At 40.5% G+C, this 25097-nt stretch overlaps 1 protein-coding gene across 3 annotated transcripts in view; it reads right to left on the bottom strand.

The window, feature by feature from the left end:
* The window catches only part of DLG2 (discs large MAGUK scaffold protein 2), a 995744-nt gene that overhangs the window by 860866 nt on the left and 109781 nt on the right, over nt 1-25097 (bottom strand). For all 3 annotated transcript variants that reach the window (XM_057396723.1, XM_057396722.1, XM_057396721.1), the window contains exon 4: nt 10805-10947. In XM_057396723.1, the coding sequence (XP_057252706.1) occupies nt 10805-10947 (143 nt within the window). The remainder of the gene's footprint in view (nt 1-10804; nt 10948-25097) is intronic.

The following is a 25097-nucleotide window of genomic DNA, read 5'->3' on the forward strand; positions in this document are numbered from 1 at the left end:
GTCTCACAGCTCTTCCTGCAGAGCTCCTGCATGCTGAAGGTGGCAATATCAGGAAAGTTCCTCAACTGAGTATGTCATGAAGATCTGAGAAAGCAGATGTGGAGTTCAATCACTAAAGTACCAGTACAGACATGCTATGACAGGCCCTAAAAGCAAGACAAATAGAGATGTGTTGAGACTGTGGAAAGGTGGAAGTTAACAAAGGAAAACGAGGTTAGAGAAATACACCCAGAAACTAATTTCTATGCAAGGACATTTGGATGGGTAAATGGATCAAGATTACAGAATTAAAAAAAAACATGTTCCCAAAGGCTCTTTTCAAGAAGGAAGAGAATGGCTAAGGGTGAAATTCACTCCTTCACAGTACACAAAGGTCTACACAAATGTGTTATTCATGATCTAGATGCTATAGTGGCTGTAAATTGCCTCATCTCTAAACCGGGGGCAGTTTTCATTACAACCTGTTACAGATTAAAGTTGCACAGGTGATAGTTAAGCACAGTTAAATGCATAAAATGTACAAGCTGAAAACGCATAGTTCTGTCAGTTTAGTCATGTTATTTGTAACTGTATTATACATAAAAAACATGGAGATAAATGATATTTTGAGGGTGACAGTTTCCCCTTAATTTCCCAGGTTGCTACATTTGGGATTGTATTTACTGTTTGTTAAAACCTGCAAATATCTGTCCCAGTTTATATGTATTTATCTTACTGAACAAAGATACATGCATCTAAGAAATCACTCCCAGGGTGATCTTTATATGGTCCAGAAGTCTTTGGGTGAAATCTTTCTTTATTCTTGGGAAGTATTTAAGAATCATTTTGATAAAGAAGTATTGGTAGACAGCACAAACATATAACGGGCTCCAAAACCTCTCTATGGAGACCTTTGTTCTTGGCACATGAGGGCAATGAGTTCTCTTGCTCAGCTGCTCATTAGTGACTGATCAGTGCTAATAAACATGTAAGTGAAACAAAAAGCTCCACGTATTTTCAGAATGAAGCTTAACTACAGAACATTCACCCTTGAATATCAATTTTGCAGATCCCTTACAGTATCATAAGGGCGAAGAACTGTATTTTTAAGAGTTGATGTATTTGTTTTTGCAGGTGGTTAAAACATGACTTCTCAGAATCTTATTAAAACCAATGAATTACATCACATACTCTTAGGAGGAATTGCTAGCTTGTGGTAGAAGCCTGTTGGGACATTCTGATATTTTTATGTAGATATTTTTTTCAGATTATTCTGGTGTGTCATTGTTAAAATATGTCAAGGTTTAGAAAAATTATTTCAGAAAAAACTATGTTAAAATTGCACATTTTTTTGTTAAGTGATATTTTCCTGGTATCCTTAACTACAAGCGCTATCATTTTTGACCTTGACTGGGATTTACACAACAGTCTGACTTCAATGCTTATCACAATAGAGACACATTGCTTAATTAAAAGTTTGGCTAATTGTGTATGCTGGTTAATATACAAGCATATTTCCATTGCAGAAAATTATGTTTTCTGGTCCCTAGCAGCTGGCCTGGCCTGCTCTCCATCCTTTGCAGATGTAATAACAAATCACGGGTCAGAAAACTGCCCAGAGGTTATTTGATAGGCATATTATATAAATGTGAAGAATAAATAAATAAATATACACAAACCTGCTGTGGTGGATGTGACTCAGTGTTGCCAATTTGGTTTACTTTGTTTAATGCAGAGATCCCAGTTCTATTCCCCCTCCCACCAATGTCAGTAGAAAACCATTATTAACTAAATAAACAATTACCAAACAAAATCACATCTCCCGGTCAGAAGGGACCTATCAGACCAGTGATTGCCTTCAACTCTTGAGCAAGGCACACCAATACAGTGGTGATCTTAAAATAAGAGTGAATGGCAACAAAGGTAAGGGCTTTTTATGTGAGCATGTCTAACTCTGAGCAAACACAAGAAGATGGCAAAATCAGAACGATGGCTGGTTCCAAGACTTGCCCAATGGGACAGAAATGTTCTGTTTAGAGAGCGGCACAACACAAATAGTTCCCTACTCTCAGCATCATAACTTAAGCAGAAAACTCTCCTGTAGGGATTTGCAATGTGAAGGCCAGAATTCTGCACTCTGGAACACTTCTGTCCAAAGGATGACACTGTTCTGCATCTATGCAACTTGGTTTAGAATGGAAACGTTGGCCTGACCACATTAAAACACACTCAAAAGCAACTCTACAGTGACATTTAGCAGACGCGCTGGCACTCAAGTTATTGACAAGCTACAGAACAAATAACAAATTTATAAATAGACACCCAGCATGGATACCCAGTATGGGTAAGACATTTAGCTGCAGCTAGTTATAAATAAGCTTATTAATAACACAGTGATTTTGCAGTTACCCATTTCTAAACATTAGTCAAACCATTCAAGAAGGCAAGTGTATAAAATAATCTCTGCAAGCAAAGCGTACCTATTAAAACATAGAAAAATCAAATTGCAGAGTTATTGTATATTTAAAAAACACATGAAGCTAAGCTTCAGCATCATCATTAAAACAATTATCTAGTTATGGTTGCTACACATCTTTGGGTGCAAAAGGAACACAGCTAAAGAAACACAAACCAAGATGTCACTTATACTCTACCCCTTAAAAAGACTGCTGCCTTCTTGAGAACTTAATGCCAAACAATTATGTGGGAATTGGCTCTGGTACAAAATCAACCCACAGACAAAACCTTCATTTGATCAGATAAATGTATACTGTAGGAGCTAAATCTAGTGAAAAAACAGACACATAAAACTGAACGTTTTGAACCCTTCTAATTAAACATTATGGTTGATCATACCTAATGGCTCTTGCATATTAAGTATGATCACTTAAACAGAATCAGATTTGGCTCCTGGGAGTAAACCAAGCCGTACACATTAAGCTGTACCCAGTTACAAACAAAGAAAACAAACAAAAATCCAGGGAAGAGTCTGAATTTTTACAAGGATGTATAGAACAGTCTTGAGGGCCCACATTTTTTAGATAAGCTGTTAGTGTGCAACAGGTTAATGGTTTGTTAATTGCTCCAGGCAGAAGATTTTTAAGTAAAAGGGACTACTGGAACTTTTAACAAGCCAGCACTTAAAGGACAGAGAAGTAATTACAATGTTTGTAATAGCTGGATACAAGGAGAGCAGTCATTCCTGAAGCAAACAGAAACAGGAGTCTTCATTTTGCATGCTGCAATTGACTGTCTTTGCAAAATGAGCCTCTAAACATAAGATATGCATGGAACAACAGGAATTAAACAGAGAACCAGAATCTTCGGGGACCACCTCAAAGCAATGATACCACACTGTGCTGAATGTACATTGTGCATGTGTGATGATGTGTGATGACCAAACTTGCACAGTAATTGCAAATGATTTTCATTCAGTATTCTAAAAGTATCTGCACCATATGCCCTATAAATAAATAGTCTTTTCATGCTATGATACTGGGACAAGCAGACCTCCAGCCACCAGATTTATATGTAAGCATAAGAGCAGTGCTCTTTTCCTTCACCTCAACTTTCCATCTGAATGGAAAAACACTGCTGACCAGAAATAAGTAGCACTTGAGACTAAGCTAATGAAAATAGAGGTTAAAACAAGAGTAAATTTATGTCTTTTAATGAATGTTTGGAGCTGAGCACAAGCCTGTAGCTTCAAGCAGTGTTACTATTGTCATAGCTAAAGTGCAGTTCAGTTTTTGTTTTACCAGATGGATACCCCCATCTAGGTTCTTTTATGTTCTCCATTATTGCATTGTCTGAGCATCTCACAGTTTTAATTGTGTCTATCTACACAACATTTAAGTGAGTCATTCTTTATCTAGTGGCTGTTCAACCCAATGTAGAGTACTGGGAGGGAAGAATACTTTTTCTTGTGCAAGTGACCATTTGCTAAGCTGAGGATCTGGGCTCAGACCTGCACACCCACTCTCAGACTGCAGTAACTCGCTAATCCAGCTGCATTATTGCAAAGCTTTGACAGCAGAAATGGAGAGGACCTTCACCCCAGCCTTATCTGGAACTTCATGGGGTGAGAGCACTCTTCTGAGCAGTGGAAGACCTGACTTTAACCCACTTCACATTTCCTAGGGGGTAAAAAAATCAGTCTTCTCTCTCCAATGGGGACAATTTAAGAGCCCTAATTTCAATAACAGCCTTTCAAGCTGTGAATGCAGGTCTTATAATGCTGGTCCAAAGAAGTAATGAAGCTCTTGGCACAGGCACAATTACAAACAAACCCTGTCTTCATGATTTTCAGCAGTTGATTGGGCACATCCCTCAGTCAGTATGCTAGCTGCAGTGAATACCATACTGAATGTTTATAAAATAAGGTAATGCTGAGTTTCACAGCACTGAGCACTTTGTGGTTTTAGGCCAAACAAATTAAGATGAGACTTGTAAAACAGCTAAAGCACCCATTATACAGGCTTGCCCTTTCCTTACTCTTCCTTGAGCATCTGTTCCTGGCCCTGCTGGAAGCCAGGTACATGGCTACATGGGCAAGATAATTGTTGCTTGGTTTAAATCAATGCAGATGCTTTATTACTGCAATTTGAAATGACTCACTTTAATAGTTGAGCTCCTCAGACACTCCTGTGGCACATTACCTTTGCAGTGGCATCTCTCCACAGCCTTGTTCTCAAGGTAGCTACCTGGCATTTGGTTGTTCCCAAAATGAGCCCATCTAGTCTATAACCACCAGCTCAATGTTTAAGCACTGTCAGCATCCACATGTTCCTGGCATACCTTCACAACCTGCTCAGTTAGGTGATCTCCACACTTCCTCTTTTATGTGTCAGCAACCCTCTCACTGGACACAGCATCCTGCATCCCCTAAAGGCAGCTTGAGAGGAACAAATGTATGGATCCCATCACAGTGCCTTTCCTACCAGCCATTTGGAGTGCACTTCTTAATCTCTTGTATATTCTCTCCCTTCCAGACTTGAATTTATATGGTAGTGACTACAAGGAGGTGGATAAGAGTTGAAGGAAAACAGGAATAAAGGCTTTGCATCTATGATTTTTCAAAACTGGTGTTTGGGTACTTGCCTGGGACAGAGGATTCCAACCTTGAGTATACCAAAGAAGAGAAATCATGGCAAACTTTAATACCCAGAGCAGTAACAGTTATAAGCTCTAGGCTATAGAGTCATGTGTCAGCACTCTGTTTCAATAAATATTTAATTATCCCATACACACTGGCAACATCCCAACAAGAAAACACAAAATAATACCTGCCAGCATAATGCATAGTGCACTCTCATGGGTGAGAAGAGAAGCACTATCAGCTCCTCTCTGGTCAAGAAGGGAGCTGAATATGGAATTCCACATCCTTTGAAAATGCCCTAACCAAATAGCTTCTTCATAAAGAAAACTGTATCAGCAGTGCTTTTACACACATTGAAGTCTAGCTATGGTTTTATTCACAGAAAAGCAATCATGATTCTGAACCTTAATCAGGATAAGGTATCTACATCTATCTTTATGAGGCAGATTTTAAGGGAATGACATCTTGCCCCATTTTTGGAATTCATTACTTGTTAGTTTATAAGTGTGTTCTGGTTTTTGTGGACCTTAATCCTGGACATCCATTTCCTCCCAAGAAGTACACTACAAGATGTGGTCCTTAAGTGACACCTGGACACGGTGAGATACCTCAGACAACGTAATTCCCAGTTCCCTGTTTTGACTCAGTTCTTAAGTCCTCTTCTCAAACCTCACAGTCCTTCAAGTAGTACCCAGAACAGGAAGGAATTACAGCCTGCTGTCTCCAAAACGTGAGGTAGTATTTTCATTAATAAATAAATCTTGCAGAGTCGTTTCCAGGAATTCTCTATGTACATGGAGATAGAAAGATATATAGCCTGTGCTAGCAAAACTAATTGCCTTCCACAGTGACACAAAGCTTTTTGTTTTGGAAACTAAAATATTTCATACCTCTAAGTACAGCTCCTTTGAGAAAAGCTGAAGACAACTAAATATTTTCTTGCCCAAAAGACCAAATTTGTCATTACGAGCCAACATTCGTTGCTGCATGGACGTGTACTGCTTCCAGCTCTAGGATCCCCAACATAAGGATATTGGCCTGTCGGAGTAAGTCCAGAGTAGGTCACAAAGATGATCAGAGGGCTGGAGCACCTCTCCTAGGGAGACAGGCTGAGAAAGCTGGACTTACTCAGCCTGGAGAAGAGAAGGCTCCGGGAAGACCTTAGAGCAGCTCCCAGTGCCTAAAGAGGCCAACAAGAAACCTGAAGAGGGGCTTTGGACAAGGGTCTGTAGGGACAGGACAAGGGGAATGGATTTAACCTGCCAGAGGGGAGATTGAAATTAGATATTAGGAAGAAGTTCTTCAGCTTGCATGGGGTGAGGCCCTGGCACAGGGTGCCCAGAGAAGCTGTGGCTGCCCCATCCCTGGTAGTGTTCACAGCCAGGTTGGACACAGGGGCTTGGAGCAACCTGCTGTAGTGGAAGGTGTCCCTGCCTGTGGCAGGGGGTTGGAACTGGATGAGCTTTGAGGTCCCTTCCAACCCAAACTATTCTGTGATTAGCTACAATGACAACACTGCTGAGAAAGAGCAGGTCTCAATGGTCATTTTAAAACCTTCCCTTCCCAGGGAAGTTGTGAATGCACCATCCCTGGTGGTCTTCAAGGCCAAGTTGGATGAAGCCTTGGGTGACATGGTTTAGTGTGAGGCGTCCCTACCCATGGCAGGGGGGCTGGAACTGAATGATCTTAAGGTCCTTTCCAGCCCCAACTATTCTATGATTCTATGAAAGAGTGATAGAAGGAAAGAGAAGCTGGAAGATTCTGTTACTACATATGATTAAACATGTGTAAGCGGTTTTTGGAACAGGACTGAATACACTGTTCTCCAAGTCTACTGAAAATTGAAGAACGGGTTCTAATTGCAGTTAGAGAAACTCCACTTTCTTGTCAGGAAAGACTTTCTATCAGTGAGGAAATAAGTTTTCCTGGAGAAGTTGTTCGCTTTCCACAGTGGGAGGTTTTAAAGAACAAGTTGGACAAACATGTCAGGAACAGTTCAAATACAGTTGATCTGCCCTTGGGCAAGAGAATGAACAAGATTTGTTCAGGTTTTCTTCAGAGCTATTTTCTGGATCTCTCACATCACAACTACCAGTAGGACTTTTTCACTTTTTACCTGATATGTCACATTCCCTGCTTGCTGTATAATGCATATAAAACAAATGCAAGTCTTCACAGGTAGCACACCTAGTAAACAATTTTAGTGAATACCAAACGTGCCCCAAACATTGTTACATTGATTTTGAAACTATCCACCAATTTAAGTGGAACTTTGTCAAGTGATTTTGTCAAACCTAACACCCACCCATTGAAATTATTTTGGTCTATGATATTTATATCTTTGCCAGATACATTGCCACATATATTTTCTTTCTGTAGAGGGTGAAATGCAATAGTCTGATCGTAGGTAACACTGCATTTTGCATCTGGAAACACTGATGTCACTTATCATTTGAATGACCAAAGCCATTAATGGTGGGGTAAAAAATATCAAGGATGTGATGTTTAGATACATAGGTCATACCAAAACGTTTACCAGTTTCATGAGGACCAGGAACTTCTTCAGGGTCAATACCTGAACAATACAGAGTCTAACTAGAAGGAATGCAAGCAAAAAAAAATGGGGAGAAAACAAAACAAAAGAGTTGTTATCACTAAACCCCAACATGCTTTGTTAATTCTCTTGTTTGTAGCCATGGCTTGCTACACGGTGTCACTCATGCTAAAAACCTGGATGCCAGTGGTGAGCTCATACATTCCCCTGACTTCATTTGCTTTTGCAAAGGCCATTCAAAATGACAGACTGAGTTTGGGAGATGTCTCTCTTCTAAGGTGCTCACTGAGAATAACAGGAGATTACAGAATGGATCACGAGCCTTTCATCTTTCTTAATTTATGACAATCCCATGCCAGTACACTGTAAGAACTAGCATGAGTTGGTTACAAACCACTCAGTTTAGAGGCCAGCCAGCTCTGCGTGGCAAATTTGTACAGTGTTGCAAGCAACAATCTAAAAACTTGCCTGTTATTGTGAAATCTACAGAAGAGCAAATATCAATACAAGGAGGGCTCACAGGACATCTGACCTGGACAGTGAAAGCTGCTTTCTTTCTTTATCAGCCATTCAGAATGGAACAAAAATACAGAAAAAGAACCAATTTATACAGAAAATCAGCATATAAGCAACCAAGGCAGGTTTCAAGTAGAAGGCATGATAGGCTGAGAAAGTTGGGGCTGTTCAGCCTGGAGAAGAGAAGGCTGCGTGGAGACCTCATAGCAGCCTTCCAGTATTTGAAGGGGGCCTGTAAAGATGCTGGGGAGGGACTCTTCATTAGGGACTGTAGTGATAAGACAAGGGGTGATGGGTTAAAACTTAAACAGGGGAAGTTTAGATTGGATATAAGGAGGAAATTCTTTACTGTGAGGGTGGCACTGGAATGGGCTGCCCAGGGAAGCTGTGAATGCTCCATCCCTGGTGGTGTTCAAGGCCAGGTTGGCCAGAGCTTTGGGTGACATGGTTTAGTGTGAGGTGTCCCTGCCCATGGCAGGGGGTTGGAACTTGATCTTAAGATCCTTTCCAACCCTAACTATTCTATGATTCTATGACTCTATGAGTTCTGACTGGACAATCATATTTGGGCTTTCATTGCAGAGGAACACTGCATTAATGAGAGGAGGATTTTTCTTTCCACATTTGGGACATGTAATTGAGAACGGAAAAGGAAAGTACAAAACCATCATTTCCCATAATGAATAGGCCATGAATAAGAATTTGTGATTTATTAGACTATCCAGTTACATTTCCATAAGGCAGTTTCTCACAGAAAGCAAAGCACTCTCTTGGATTTGTACAGCAGCTGGTACATTCTGTATGTACTAATCACTTCTGACTCGGAACTGCCGATAGTATGATGTGCTGTTGAAAGGAAAAAAACAACAGCCTACACTTCCAGTCTGGTTTGCCTGCAATTGGACCCTTAAAACCTATATAAGTATGATTTTCAAAGGGACTAAACATTTTGTGCTTGCATTATACCAATTGAATGTATGGATAGAGAGCATATCTGACAACGGGGGTACCGTGGACTCTCACTGCCCACAGCCCGGTTTGAAATGGATTCTCCAGTTAGAATCATAGAATAGTTAGGGCTGGAAAGGACCTTAAGATCATCAAGTTCCAACCCCCCCTGCCAGGGGCAGGAACACCTCACACTAAACCATAGCACTCAAGGCTTCGTCCAACCTAGTCTTGAACTCTGCCAGGGATGAAGCATTCACAACCTCCCTGGGCAATCTATTCCAGTTTCTAAGCAATAGTCTTCTATTGCTTTGTTTATGTTATGAAAATGTTCTGATTTAAAGCAAAGTTTGGAGTTAGCCCTATATATTCTGCCATGCGCAGCATAGAACTTGGAGCTTAAATTCCCCTTGACAAAAGCAGCAGCACACCTCTTACACAGTAATGAGGTTAAGGAAGATGTTGTTGAGTGTCAAATACTTTCATGAGGCTGGAATGAAAAGACAGTCTGTGATCCACTGTCTTTGTCAGATGCTTCAAGGGCTAACATGCTGGAATACACTTCCACCATTTAAAGCATATAGCTTTGTGGAAAAAAAGGCAGATTAGCTAGCTGTGTCTTCAAGCTGGGACTTGTTAAATCATTCATGGGATATATCCTATGTTAATTCTCATTTGTTCAATCAGAATGCTTGTTCTCATTAATTCTGCAAGTTTCTTTTGCTAATTAATTTTTATAATAAATTTCTTCATTCCTTCAGAGAGTTTTGTTCTAGCTGCCTGCAATTCTGATCTATCTTTGTTAAGAATCACATGCAAGATGTCATGTGGAATTGCAACTTGTGTCTGGTTTTACAGTTTTAAGAAAGAGAAAAGCTCTTAAAAATAGTCACACCTATATGGGAAGTGCTTTAGAACAACTTTCAAAATTCTTTTCTTACCATAATAACAATGGAAATTTTTATACATTTCCCTCATCTTTGATGCTGGTCTGGAGATTTGCAGGTTGCAGTCCATGCCCACTCTATTTCTGTCTCGCTGTTTAAGAACAGAGCAACTCATTGCTTGGTTCTGTGGGTTTTGTTTTGTCTTTGAAGTACAAACATGGTGGGAAGCAATTAGCTCAGATTGCTAATTTAGTTAATGATAATCTGGAGGCAGACAGAGGCAGATTGGAGCCGGTGGTGACAAAAAAAAAGGTTTTGAATCCTTCCAGTGGCTACAGAAGAAAAGCAAAGGGGGATAAGCTTCTTCTAGATATGTCTTCCTCATACACAGACTATTTTGGTTGACACCTCTGTGCACTTGGGTTATGGAAAAGTTCAGCCCAATGTCAGTCCCAGGAAAATGAAAAGTCTGATTAAAATTTTTACACAGGATACAATCACTGGAGTATTAATAACCTCAGTGGTCATCAGCAAGTAGAGCAGATATATTCTCTTTAGGGGGTAATCACAGGCACCAAGTATCAGGTTAAGCACAGCAAGGATGAGAAGAAAGTTTTTTGCTTCCCTTTGAAGGATAGGAATTGAAAGGATGAAGAAGTCAGAGACTTATTCAAGGTCAGAGGGGTAACACTCTATATCTCCCATATCCTAAACTAAGTCCTTAATTAAGGACATTCTTTCAATATTATAAATCATTGCATGGCCTTTCACAAGCTTGAGACGTCTCACATATATATTCTAATTCTTAATCTGTTAAATTACCTCTTGGTTTTTCTGCAGATTTTCATGGTCTGTAGCAGATGTTGTCTTCTCCCATTTCTCTGCAACTTGATTTGCTTCTTCTATTTTTTGCTCATAGCTTTTCTGGGAATTTAGCAGTGTCACTTCATAAAACTCTTGAATATCTGTAAAGAGGAACAAGTAAAAGATTACTTGACATGTTGGCTTTTGAATCCCTGGTGGTTTTCTTTGGCTGATATATACTTACAGATTGTCATCATAATGATAAACACGTATTACATGATGATAAACACACTGCTATGCAAAATTGTTTTCTAAAATGTCAATGAGATTCCTGGGGTACAGTCCATTTTAAAGAGGTCTTTACAAATAAATAAATAGGCAAAAACATACACTGCTGAACAATATAGGTAGAACAAACCCTTCTACAGGTAGAAGTAAGTCGCTGATTGTTTTAACTGGTAAACTAGAAACTTGCAGATGTAAAGTGCCCTAAGAGAAGCTGGTTGTTAACACCCACCCCAGACACCTCAGCCACTCTTCCCAGCCCTATCTGCCGGTGCATTTGGGAATACTTTGGGATGCATAACTTGAAGGAAGACTTCGTGGATTCATCGCTTCAACCTGTTGACAATCAGAATTGGCTAGTTAACATTGTGGTTTAACTGAGAGTAATCAAAGAGCCAGGTCTTAATATCCTGTTTAAATGGTTTTATCACACTGATTTCCATGGGCTATGAACAGATACACAAGATCCAGCAGTGAAAACACCTTCAACTGAAGCCTGTCCATGTAATGACAGGAGAGGAAGAAAAGAGGTGTTTCCTTTCCCTGGGATGAGAAGTTTTCAGTCAAATACTCACAAACAGGATGTGACACATTTTCTAAGAGATATCTGACTCACCAAAGAAAATGACATTATTTTAATCAAGAACAACAGACTTTCTCCTGGATAAGAAAGAAGGGAGAAACATTCCAGCTACCTGGACGCCCACTGGGACTTCAAAGGGGGGACTGTTCATAACGACTACCATGCTTTCAAGTAAGTGGCTCTCTCTAATGAGTGCTACCTAGGGCACAAAGAGTGTGGGAAAGCATGACCCTGAACAGGTAAAGTGTCAGGAAAGCAGAAAAGGGAACAGAGAAATCTCTCTAGTATTAAGTGGAGAACTTATAAAGAATATTCAAGGTTATTGTGCATACACAATGTCTTTCATAAACGTTTGTGGCTGTGGTTTTTATTTTCTGTTCTGTGAAGAAATGTTCAGTCTGCATGTTACCTTAAGTTAGACTGAATTAACACTAGCCCCAAGGTAACCAGAAAAATCAGAAAACACTTCTGAAATAAAGATGTAATAAATCTATATCTGAGACTACCAGGAGCCAGAGCACCCCAGGATACTCCAACATGTCTAAAAGTAAAGAGTACGCTCCGCATGAAAGCTTCTTCAACCAGAAGAGAGAAATCTTCCAACATTAGTGATAGAGCCTGCCTGGCAAAGAGGAAAATACTGGGATCATGTCTGGACTTCATAGGTAGCCAAGGATTTTGTCAGACAGGGTCAGATCTCACATCTAGGACAGGAAGACATTGGTTCTATCACTATAATAAATAATCTTCTGTGGAAGTACATCTGCATTCTCTGTCACATGCTCTCTCACAATGGGAGGCTGAATCAGACTGCATGCGGCAAGCAGGACTGAAGGAGCAGGAGGAGTCACAGAGGAGCACACAGCAGAGGTACCCTAGTTTTCTCCATCTTTCAAGGACCAGTCAAAACTAGTGAACTAGATCTGTGCTCATCCTCACATTAAGTTTTTGGCCAGACCTCTAGGAGGTGCTCTTTCCTCTTTAGTAACTAGTGAAATGAACTTTTCTTCTAACTCCTTTTACAACTTTCTGACTTATTATGTACCGTATTTCTCATGTACAATAGTAAAAACCAGAAATTTTAACACTAAGAACGGTGATCCATAGGCACTAGATACCAACTTCCATTTCACATATACATTTGCAAGAATTTAGATTTCATAAGATTTCAGGAATTAAAACTAGGACCTACTTTTAAAATTAAAATCTATAGGACAGTTGCAATGAGAATGGAAATTTCACCATTCTCATTGTGGGGAAGTTTTTACAGTCATTTTGAACGCTCATAGTGCAATTGCAAACAGTTGTAATATACAGTTCGATGCCAGGTCAATTCTTATTGCAACTGCAAGTAAAACATATCAGGCTAATATGTAATTATCTCCAGATAAATACTTTGCAGAAAGAAACTAGAAATTGCCCTCCAGCAGTGGCATTCAGCTGGCATAGCTGTCATGATCAGGGTATTAACTGGGTTGACAGTAGCCAGTCAAGGAAGAGCAGAACAGTGCTTTCGGTCTACCTTTAAAGACTGTCTTAGTGTTTTCATTAAAAATAAAATGAGAGCCTCATTTGCATGAATATGCACGCGTGCAAAATAAATATCAAAACCTCAAGTCTTTTTGTAGAGGTTCTTATCTATTCTGAGGAGGCCGTGGGTTGCTTTCACTAGAATAATGATCACTGGTGTGCAGAGGAAAGCATTGCAGCGTGCTTACGCGGTTACAGAAGAAAGCACAGAGGATTCACTTAGTCAGTTGCTTTGTTATTCCACAAGCTAAAATTGCCACTTCTATGGAACAGGGGCAGCCAGCAACTTGCAGTCAATCAAAGTTAGCAGAAAATAGGATCTGTAATTTGCCCTGCATAAAACCCACTCTACTGAGTTATCTCCATTATGGCAGAGGTGCAATCATACTAGGAAGGGGAAATGGCTGAATACTACTGAGGACAGGAAAAGAGATGTAAAGGAGGGGATGGGATCAAGCAGCTCTAGAATCAAGCTTAAAACCAAGGTCATAAAAAGTAGTTGTGAGAGCATAACTGGCATGTAAAATGATCAAAGTACAATCTGTCATCTAGCGGGGTCTTACAGGAAGATAACAAAGAGGCTAAAATCTTAGAGAAATTAAACCTGTACCAAGTACTTCTGGAATGTAACATGAAAGCAAGTTCAGATTTCATTTAGAAATGGCATGATGAGTGCAAAACACCTCCTCAGATGAACTGTTTGTATCTCTATCATTCAAACATTTTGTTAAGCAATTAAGACATGTTTGTTTAAAAGAATCTGTGAATCTCACTGGATTTTCAGTCCGACTGAATTTGTTCATTTACTTCTAAAGAGATTATTTACTCTAATAAAATCCACTTGCTCTTCTCTTAGCCTAGCACAAATGTTTCGTCAATTTTGCTGTATGAATTGCATACAAGAAATTCTATATATTCTAATATGAAGGAATCCTAAAGATACCATGATATATTCTATTTTGGATTATTCCACCCAAAGGGAAGTGGGAAAACATTTTCCCTACATTAACATGGTAGAGAATACATCAGTATCACTTTAAAATGCCCATGTCAAGTTACTGTATATCACTGCATCTGTGTTCTGCAGGAAAGCTCCAAGAACTGCCCTTCTCCTTTCTTATAGAGGTGTGCAAGAGTGAGCAGGCTCTAACCTTTATAGATATGCCAGGCAGTGCTTTCTCTTACTAAAGCTGGATGCACTTCTCAGCATGAAGTCTTGTTTTGTTTACTACAGTTTAAATATACATATATATACATAAAAAATATTCAGGCTCAAATTTGAGTTGTGCTCACACTTTTTTTCTTGAAAATTCAAACAAAAATAATTTTGACAAAGAATAAGACACAACGCCCTAATTGCATGAAAGAGCAACTTTTCTTCCAGACAGCAGCTACACTGAAAGAAAAATGTGTGATGAGACAAAGCTGAACAAGCTGCCTAAACTCTGCCATTTCCTGACTTTTGAGTGATTGGTGTTGCAGCCCTATGAACATTATTCCAGTAGAATTTCTGTCCCAATTTACATGCACCATAATATCCATTTGTCATAGGAATATTTTACAGTTCTCATAGCAAAAGGATTAAATACTATGAAAAGGCAAAAATGTTGACTAGCCTAAACTACATTCTGTCTTCTGCAACCATAGGCTTTTGCCAGCTTTCTAATGAGGAAAAAATAAGATAAAGCAATACAATGCCTCATTCATCTCTAAGCACTTCAGCACCAGAAAGACAGAAATAAATCGAAGGGAATTCAGACAAAGACAGATGATTAAAGGTCTGAGAGGACTAACTTTTGAGCAAAGATTAAAGGAATAGAATAATAACATACACTTTCATACCTCCTTTCATTTCAAAGCAAACCAAACATTAAGAACCATATAGCGCTGGCTGAGAAAATTACACAAGGCCTCAAAGAGAAGCAAACTAGCAGGGTTGAACTGCAGAGGCATACAGGCAAGCACACCAGGTATATCCACCCTTTTGTTATCAACAACCCACTTACATGGGCTTCAGAATCACCAGTGGCTTGGGACATCATTCCATTTTTGAAAGTTCTCTTTGCAGATGCAGCTGCACAAGCAAATACGGAGCAATTCACCAGCATGCCCATTCCTACAAGCCACCTTCTTCATTCAAGATGCTTGCTTCATTAGAATCATTCAAAGGCAGAAGAAAAAGGCAGCTAGCCTTCGCTCCTGTTTATATACCTTGGTGTTCTTCTGATTACTGACCCATCTTCAGCTGTGTAAATCACCATGATACACCTGGTAGCCTCAAAGCTGGGTGAAGTATATGAGGTAGCTTTGGCATCTGCATGATTTTCACCTACACAGAGAAGTGCTGGCAGGTATCAAATGCATCTCAGTAATCTCATGCACGTTCAGAGACTTAGCCATCAGGGCACACGCATCCCAGTGCACTGAGCAGCTGGCGTTACACCAGTCTATCCCTTTTAACACCGGATGACCTGTAGCTGCACTTTGTACGTACCTAATTGATGTAAAGGGTTAGGAATTAAGGATATCAAAAGATGGGTTTTCCAAGGTAGTACGAGGCTCAACTTGAGCTGCTACAGGTTTAAAATGCAGCTATACAGTGAGGATTGATTTGCAGGGTACCAAACACAAGATTCAGAAGAGAACTGGCATACAGAAAACCAGAGCATGAGTGGAAAGATCTCTTGTACTTCTTTTGCATTTAAACAAATAAGGTGAAGAAGAGGAAAGTCTGCATTGCAGTAACAAGCCAACACCAGGCTTTACGATACCATCTATGTTTTATAGAACACAATTAAGCTTAAAAGGATAATCTTGTACATCACTTGGCCTGAAGTTGTACTGCATGTGTCAGCACATGCTGCCTCCCCAGTGACTTGACAATACATGTGGCTACTTGTAACAGAGCAATGCAAACTACTCCATGCACTGAACCTCATCCAAAACCCACTTCCAGACACCTACCCACTGCAGCACGTTTTTGACCTCCAGGAAGAGAGTATGCTCTGCTGAGGGCTGCTCCAATAGCTGTTACCTTTATCTGTGCTTAGCAATGAGAGAGGATTTTCTCGTGACATACATCTTGCTACCAGCCCTCTTTATGTCTTGAGACAATTTAGAAACGGCACCAATATTCTGGTGTCTGCAGTAATTGTCCGTTGCTCCTGCAGATAGCTGTACATTTTTGCAATTAGCTGTATCATTAACAACATAGAATTCCAAGAAACAAGTTCTCCCTGCATCATATTTCTATAGACACATACTGGGAATTGGAACAAATATTCTGTAGGATAAAAAGAAAAGGGCTGGGTTTTTTAACTTTTCTTTCTAGAGATCCTTAGCCATGGAATTAATTTTTCCTGTGCCAGTGCCCTGTCTTGCTTTGCAATATAGCTCCCATCTGTTTTTCCAGGGCATTCAGGGACAAGGTAGAACGGGGGTCTAAGGCAACACGCAAACACAAGCTGTTTCCTTTCTGGGAAATTTGGGGCAGTCTTTTTGTCTATGTGTAGGATAGTGTCTGATATGTATCTTTAAATGTTGTGTAACCCAGCATAAATCGCTACTGTCTGGCAGAAGACTGCAAATCAAAAAGAAGTCAATTGTTACAGGCTCTTCCTGCAAGTCCTTTTATTTTTTGACTAAGGGAACATTACAGTGTACATCTAAATGGCATCATTTATATCCCAGGGAGCAGATTATGCTGGGTCAGCTTCAGCCATCTGGTCTGAATTATTAGGTAGGAGTAAGGAGGACTGTGCAGGATGTTGTTCAAGAAGGAAAACTGATTCACGCAGTGGAAGTAGCAGGGAAGTGATCAGAGATCCCACCAGCCTGCCAGTAAAGGGCTTTAATCGCCCTGCCCATGGAAGCAGTCCAAAGAGAGGTTAAATAACACACTTCACCAAATGCAGCTATGTTTTGTGGGTTTTCTTCAAGTAAAATGTTTCCATATTGAGCAAAATAGCCATTATAGAAATGGAAAAGTAAGAGAAGAAAAAAACTGAGATTGAAATTGGGTAAGTTTCAAGTAAAGCAGGACTAAGGCACAGACCCTAGGTGAGAAATGGCAAACCTCCAGCTATCAAGCTGGTACACAGCTTTACAGTCATGGTGAGCTCAAACCTGTCCCCATTAGCAGTCCTCAGTGCAGCAGCAGTGAAAAACATCTTTCCCACTTCAGCTGTATCTCATCCCCAGGACTTCGTATATATGCCTTGGGTCTGCATAAAGTAAAGGTGTTGTGAGATTCAACAGTAACAGAAAAGCTCAAGGATTATTTTTCTGCAATTGGCAGGGGTAACACCAAGATATATCAATTCAAAATGAAATTTAGGAGCCCTGTGGCAAGGTTTTCAAACATAAGCATTAGAAACATAGATGCCAACCCAACAGCAAGAGTTACTGCAGGGGGAGAGAACAGGTTCTCTGTTCCATGCAGGCAATGAAACAGCACAGTGCAAGCCAGGGAAGCATTCTTCTGCCAAATTTCTAGTTGATAAATGTTTCTAAATCTATTAAAAGCAATGTACTCTGTTAGAATATGTACCAAGGTAGTCAGTAAAAAATACAGTTATTAACCTGTCGTGATTCTTGAGCTTCAGGAAACTCCTTCTATTTGGCCTAGATAACTTTTGGAGGTCCCTTCCAACCTGAATTCTCTAACAACCCTATGGTCCTTTAGGCTGTAAACTCATTGAGGCAGGAACAATTACTAAGCAGGTACATACCTGAGTAAAATTACATCTTTTACTCGAAAAAGCTCTGAAACACTCTACTTGATGTAATAAATTACTAAAAGGTTAGTAATTAATGACTTTGCAATAGTAATTTATATGTATATGTGGAAAAATGGTTTTGAGTACTTTTAGCTTTGCTGCCCAATAGTGTCATGATTGGTTTTTGCAATATACCCAAAATACAATCAGAGCTCTCCAAAACTTCTCAGCTAGGATTGTTTGCCTCAAAGGCAGTTATCCAAAACCAGGGAGAATAAAATATTCAACACAGATTGCTGTGCATAGAGAAGACAAAATAATTGCTGCAGCCCTCTCTATGTAAGTGATACTTATGTTAACAAGTAAAAACTAGAAAACAATAGTCAAGTAGTAAAGCCAGTATTTAAACCTATTCAGTGATGATATTGACTGTATTACTGCAGTTTTGACTATATAGTCTAACCTCATTCATAAATAGGTATTGCAGTCTGCATTTGAGTATACACCATTTACAATATGTTATGGTTAACATCTATGGTTGCTCATTGTGTTTTCAACAGAACAAGTAAAGAAACTGTGAGACAGGTTCAGCAGTGCACAGAAACACAGTTGAAAGTGGGCACAGCAGATTAAATTAGTAAACGCCACACTCAGATCTGCTTATTCTGCTTCTGAAGCTGGAGATGCACAAAAGCAGAGCAGCAAACCCCAAATCCTGCGGTGAGCTTTCATTTTAAGCATGCTAGCCAGGGGCCTTAGATCAATGCTCAGTCTGTGAAAGCCAGAGCAAGACCACGAGCACATACACTGGCTGCTTTGCACCTCTGGATAACCAGGCATGTTATTGAAGCTCTTCCAGGATTTTTCCTGATAGGAAGCTATGTAAACAGAAAGTGATGTTAATTTTACTGTGTGTTCAAAACTGACAACTAAGGAAGCATTAAGAGACCAAGGCAAGGTTTGCTCTGCTTCAGAACAGACCTTTCATAAAATGACAGTTTCCTTTGAAAAGTGATGGTTCACATCCACCCATATCCAAGTTCTTTTCCTATGAGCATAAGCTTTTGTTTTCAGCATTGCATATCTCTCTGCACGTAGCATAGAATCATTTAGGTTGGAAAAGACCTTTAAGATCACCGAGTCCAACTGTTAACCCAGCACTGTCAAGCACAACACTAAACCATGTTCCCCAGCACCACATCTACCCATCTTTTAGATACCTCCAGGGATGGTGACTCCACCACTTCCCTGGGCAGCCTGTGGCAATGCTTGACAGTAACATGGACCTTTGGGAAGAGGCTTTATGCTTTGTGTGGAGAGTTGGATGCAAAGCCATTACCAGAGAGATTTTTCCCTTGTTTCTGTGCAGCAGTTAACAGTTATTATTGTTCATTTCTGATCCTGTCGGAGGATCATGCAGCCCCACTGTGGGTCACAGAAGTTATGAACAGACTTTCATCTGAATGGTTGCAACGTGCACTTAAACAACTGCAAAAGGGAGTTTAATACCAAAAAACTGTTCAGTTATGTAACTTGTTTATTGTGTGGTTTTGTTTGGTGCTCAAGATATGATTTTTTTTAAGGACAGTTAGGGAAAATTGTCAAAATTTGACTGTAAAATGAGATACCAAAACTGTAGGTATGTTTTCATGTCTGAGGCAAGAGTAATAAGAAATAAAAAGTCAGATTATACGTTTCCTCACTTTCCTTTGCTTTAATCTTGGAAGGAAACCAGCTGCAAAGCTAATTTCCCACAGAATATGGAGGAAAGCACTGTATACCACACCAGAACCAGAAAATGATGCATTATTCTATAATCCTTTCCAAGTCAGATTAGTTTTATACAGGCTTTTCCACTGCAGCTGCATATAAATAGGTTGGGAGTAGGTAGGATAAATGGAAGATCAAGTGCTTAGAGCACATGCCTTGGGACCTGCAGACTCTGGGGTACTTGCAGATACTCAACAGCACAGTCAGGGGTCACCCCTATCAGATACTTCCCACAAGCACCCAGTTTGCTGAAACTCAGAAGGATTTGGGTTCCCATCCTGTCCCCTCAGGTGTCTGGCTCCATTGCACAAGGCAGCACAAGCAGCTGGGGCTGTGCAGAAGGCAAAGGGGTCAAGTTATGGCATTTGAGCAGATCTATAGCCCCACAGTGCCAGCCCAGGTTTATAGCACTTAACACGTGTGTTCCTTCAAGGAGAGCTGCTGCAGTCTTAGGGCGAGCACAGCAGTCCTGGGGGGAGTTGTGAATAGAGTGATGAAGTCACCTCAGAATTAACCATAGCTGTTCACAGATTCAAGTCACTGACTGTAATCCTTCCTATGCATTCCCTAATTTCTAAATATTTTCTGGTGAAAGCAATTTGTTTTTGAAAAGAACTAATGTATTATCTCCTGCACAGGAAAAGATATATTTTTTATATACATATATATATATATATGTCTCTTCTAATCAGACATGGCTGTTTCTAATCAGACATGGCCGTTGCCAGAACAGAGATGAGTTTGCTCTTGCAGGAGATCATTCCAACACACAACAATGCAGTACCAGCATGTCCTTCTCCATATTACTAGCTTGGCAGAAACCTGACAAGCACACCAAACACAATTGCAAAAGCCCTCAAAACTGGATGGAGAGGACATCCTCCCAGTCTACCTGACACAGTGCCCTAGATGCCCTCCAGGGAGAGGAGAAGGCCAGGAAGGGAGCAGCTTGTTTAATGCACATCATTCACCATTTATATCCCAAGGATCTAAGCTTTGAAAAGGTTCTTGCACTTACATTCCAACACTTGCAGTTACATGGCAAATTATAACTCATACAGCTGTAACAGCACACCTGATAACAAACTCAGCACAGAACATCTGCATCAGCCTCTTTACACCGTGAATTTCTGCGTTCCTATTTACCATGGATTGTTAACAACATCATTCCTCCTTTCCCCTAACTAATTTGAAACCCCATACCATGCAGAACTTGTCATCACGAACGAAGCAGATACCTGCACAGGGCTTGTACTTCAGGGTATATTACATATTTTCCAGCTGCTTTGAAAGGAAAGACCCTTGTGCAATCAGTGTTGTCTGTGCTGAGAACAGAACGGACAAGCAGAATGTTGTGATGAACTGGTGTGACTTCCAAGTGCAAGAAATGTCACGTTAGTCTCAGACCTTTCCCAGTATTTTCCCTTTTTCACCCTACTGGGGCTGGGAAATGCATAGTGCGGGGATCTCAGGCACCCAGCCCTTACCTTAAGGAAGCCCTCATGAGGCATACAGTAATGGTAAATTGGTTTATTTCTGTGTAAGACTTTGGAAAGTGGAGCATTAGGAACTCCAAAAGCAAGAAATCCAGTCAGACACACTTTCCCAAGGCAACATAAGAGCATTTTTGTAGGAAAACCCCACGGCAATCTATAGGGAATTAGTAATAACTGCTTCCCAGCCTTTTACTACACCTTACAAAGAAGCATCTTCATATCTAACCCCTTCTGAACATCACTTTGAATATAAAGTTAAGATAAATCATTAAAAAGCCACCATTCTTGCTAGCTCTGTCACCTACTAGGGTAATGTCGACTCTTTACGTCCTTTAATCTTTTCACTTCAAGGTCTCATAAAATCATAGAATCATAGAATAGTTAGGGTTGGAAAGGACCTTAAGATCATCCAGTTCCAACCCCCCCCGCCATGGGCAGGGACACCTCACACTAAACGATCTCACCCAAGGCTCTGTCCAACCTGGCCTTGAACACTGCCAGGGATGGAGCATTCACAGCTTCCCTGGGCAACCCATTCCAGTGCCTCACCACCCTTACAGGAAAGGATTTCTTCCTTATATCCAATCTAAACTTCCCCTGTTTCAGTTTGAACCCATTACCCCTTGTCCTATCACTACAGTCTCTAATGAAGAGTCCATCTCCAGCATCCCTATAGGCCCCCTTCAGATACTGGAAGGCTGCTATGAGGTCTCCACGCAGCCTTCTCTTCTCCAGGATGAACACCACCAACTTCCTCAGCCTGTCTTCATACAGGAGGTGCTCCAGTGCCCTGATCATCCTCACGGCCCTTCTCTGGACTTGTTCCAACAGTTCCATGTCCTTTTTATGTTGAGGACACCAGAACTGCACACAATGCTCCAGGTGAGGTCTCACAAGAGCAGAGGGGCAGGATCACCTCCTTCGACCTGCTGGTCACGCTCCTTTTGACGCAGCCCAGGATACGGTTGGCTTTTTGGGCTGCGAGCACACACTGAACCCAGCTCATGTTCATTTTCTCACTAACCAACCAACACCCCCAAGTCCTTCTCCTCAGGGCTGCTCTGAATCTCTTCTCTGCCCAACCTGTAGCTGTGCCTGGGATTGCCCCAACACAGGTGTAGGACCTTGCATTCTCAGGTCACTTGTCTCACCTAAGAACATTTTCCACTCTACATCTCTTTTACCCTTCCACTGCAAACACATTACAGTCTGCTTTTAGTGAAACAGTTCATATCTGATCAACCCAAAGCTTTGCTTTCTGTACTTAACAACTTTATTCTGATACCAAAGCACACAACCCCAGTTTCTCTAGTGCGTGATATCACATGCCCGCCAAGTAACCTGAGAGGCACTAAGCTACAACTCAGTTGTCATTTATGATGAGGTGCTTCGTAAAGTCAAACATACGTGACTATGGGGCTGCAGTCTCCATCTTCATCTCCCACCCACAATCCTGATGCAGAAGGCTAAGCAAGGGCAATGAGCACACACAGAAAGAGTGTGCCCATGCAGCAGGCAAACACAGAGCACCACATGGGCTGCAGGGCACAGAGGTTGACTGTGTAAAATTACACGCCTGAAACTCAATGGGGTTGCCTCTTACTGCCCAGCTATATTTAATTCAGAAGATATCGAGTATTTTGATGTTCTCAATTAAAAGTCATGGAAAGGATAGATGGAATAAAGTTCCAAATAATTCAAAATCAACATACTCCTTTGATATGTGCCTCAGCTGCAGAGGAAAGCAAGAACACATGTAGAAAACTGGGTTAACTATATTGCAAGCCTCACCACTTCAGCAGCTTCTTTCTTCCCTTTCATTTTACTAGTGGGAAGTGTAATGTAAGTCGTAAAAACAGGGAAATGAGAACTTCAAACTGCAGATTCCATTTGCAGTTTTTCCACTGACTTGCTGTGTGACCTCAGGCAAATCAATCTCTGCACTTCAGGTTAACCTTCTGTAAAATTGAAATACGAATGCTTTGACTTACCCTTACGCTCACAGCGGGGGGTTACACAGCTTAACTAATTAATGTTTGTTAAACACTTCAAATGAATGGATCTATAGAAGTATGAATTATTACAGGTTGTAGTTTTATAAACTTTGATTTATGACCCTTGAATGTATTTGCCACAATGTCTAGTGCAATCCTTTAGATTGAAACTCTGATGTAATAAATTATACTTTAAATGAGCCCTTTCCCTGGAGTGACTGTGACTTTAGTTGCCTACACTTTACATTTACAGTCATTGCACTAATTGGCCTAACCTCGTATTGCAGGTTTCCATGAACATCAAAAGACTTCATTGGTCATGCTTGAATTTGTTTCACTTTATGTTCCCATGGGTTTAGTAACAGCTAAGAGACTTCATGTAAACTCATCGACATTTGCTGGTCTCGATTGGAAGAAGAAAATCTTGTATCCCTTACACAAGTCCTTGAAGGTCTAGAATCTCTTCACTGTTCTCATTATCTTTGTTCGCTTGTAATTGATTGGCTTATGGACTCAGCTCTTTTTTAACTCCAGTAATTTAGCTTTTCACTCGGCATGAACTCATGTATTTATTCATGAATCATAGAATCACGGAATGATTTGGGTTGGAAGGGACCTTTAAAGATCATCCCATCCCCTGCCACTGACAGGAATAAAATAGCTTTGCACATTCTTTTTCACTGACTCTTCCAGGAAAGCAATTCTGTGGTGTGTCCTGAAGAGGGCCTCTCACCCCCTAAAGCTTACAGCAGGCATCAGGAACACAGCAGAAAATGTTTTACAAAAAAAAATTATGTTCCCAAATTCACCATTTTTCATAGCATGTTTGATCTTTGTCATGGGGAGATTAAAGTAATGAGCATCATACTGTGCTTATTAACAAAATATATTTGCTCAAGAGAAATAATTCATAAAGCTATACTGTAGCATCTTTCAAAAGTGTGCCATAAAAACTGAAGGAAGCAGAAAGGAATGTGCTAATTAAAAAGCATTATATAAATGCTAATGAAGGAAGTGACCCACAGCCCAAGAACTGGTGTGTCATATGTCCCAGTGTCTCATCACAGAAAACAAAGGGAGAAAAATGAGTACAGGTCCACGAGAGAGGAAGATCCCATCTTAACTTAAGGCACAGCAGGAGCTCAGAGCAGCCATCTCAGACACAGAAATGATAAATCAAGCTGGCTTTGGAAGGGACAGACAAGACTAAAATGTGAACCTCCTGGAGAATTAAATATAGGTCACAAACTTCAGGGATTCTGATCAACCATTTCTGTGACTTGAGATGTGTTCTGGAGATAAAGTAAATTTTATCTGCTGTAAAGGCAGGGCTGGTTATCATGGATGCTGACAGCTGAAGCGACAGAGATTGGTTTGCACTCATGTGCTAAAGCCAGAGGGGTGACAGATATGGCACAGGACTTATGGGGTGCTGTGCCTTTCTGGAGATACAAATGAAGGTTGGGCATGCATCTAAGATGCCATGAGACTCGACTTACATGGAAGGTATAAGGTGAACCAGCTGTCGCTGGGAACAGAACCACTTCACTTGCTCCACCAACTGTGTAGACTCAACAGCTGTGACAGCGCATGTGTTAACACCTAAAGGCAGGTGTCCTAACCTGGAGCTATACCCCACCCTGAGCATCATTCACATAAAGAGGCAATACTGAAAACCTGAGTGGGCACCATGGATTTTGATGTCACTTCTTTCCTTGCAGTCAGAACTTGTTCTGGGGCAAAGGTCTAGTGGTTGTGTTTGCATTATTTTTCATCTTTTTATTGGTTTGTTTTCTTTGGTAGCAGATAAAGATCTAGGACCAGTTTGGGTGTTGAAGGTCTTCTCTTTCCATACTTCTGCAGTAGCGCACTGATTGCTAATCATCTTCCTGAAAACATCAACTTCTCAGTAAAGATGGTTGAAAAAAATTGATT

The sequence above is a fragment of the Pezoporus wallicus genome, unplaced genomic scaffold, assembly GCF_028554395.1.
Source record: "Pezoporus wallicus isolate ANWC-B61680 ecotype Strahan unplaced genomic scaffold, APGP_CSIRO_Pwel_v1 contig_13458, whole genome shotgun sequence".
Classification (NCBI taxonomy): Eukaryota; Metazoa; Chordata; class Aves; order Psittaciformes; family Psittacidae; genus Pezoporus; species Pezoporus wallicus.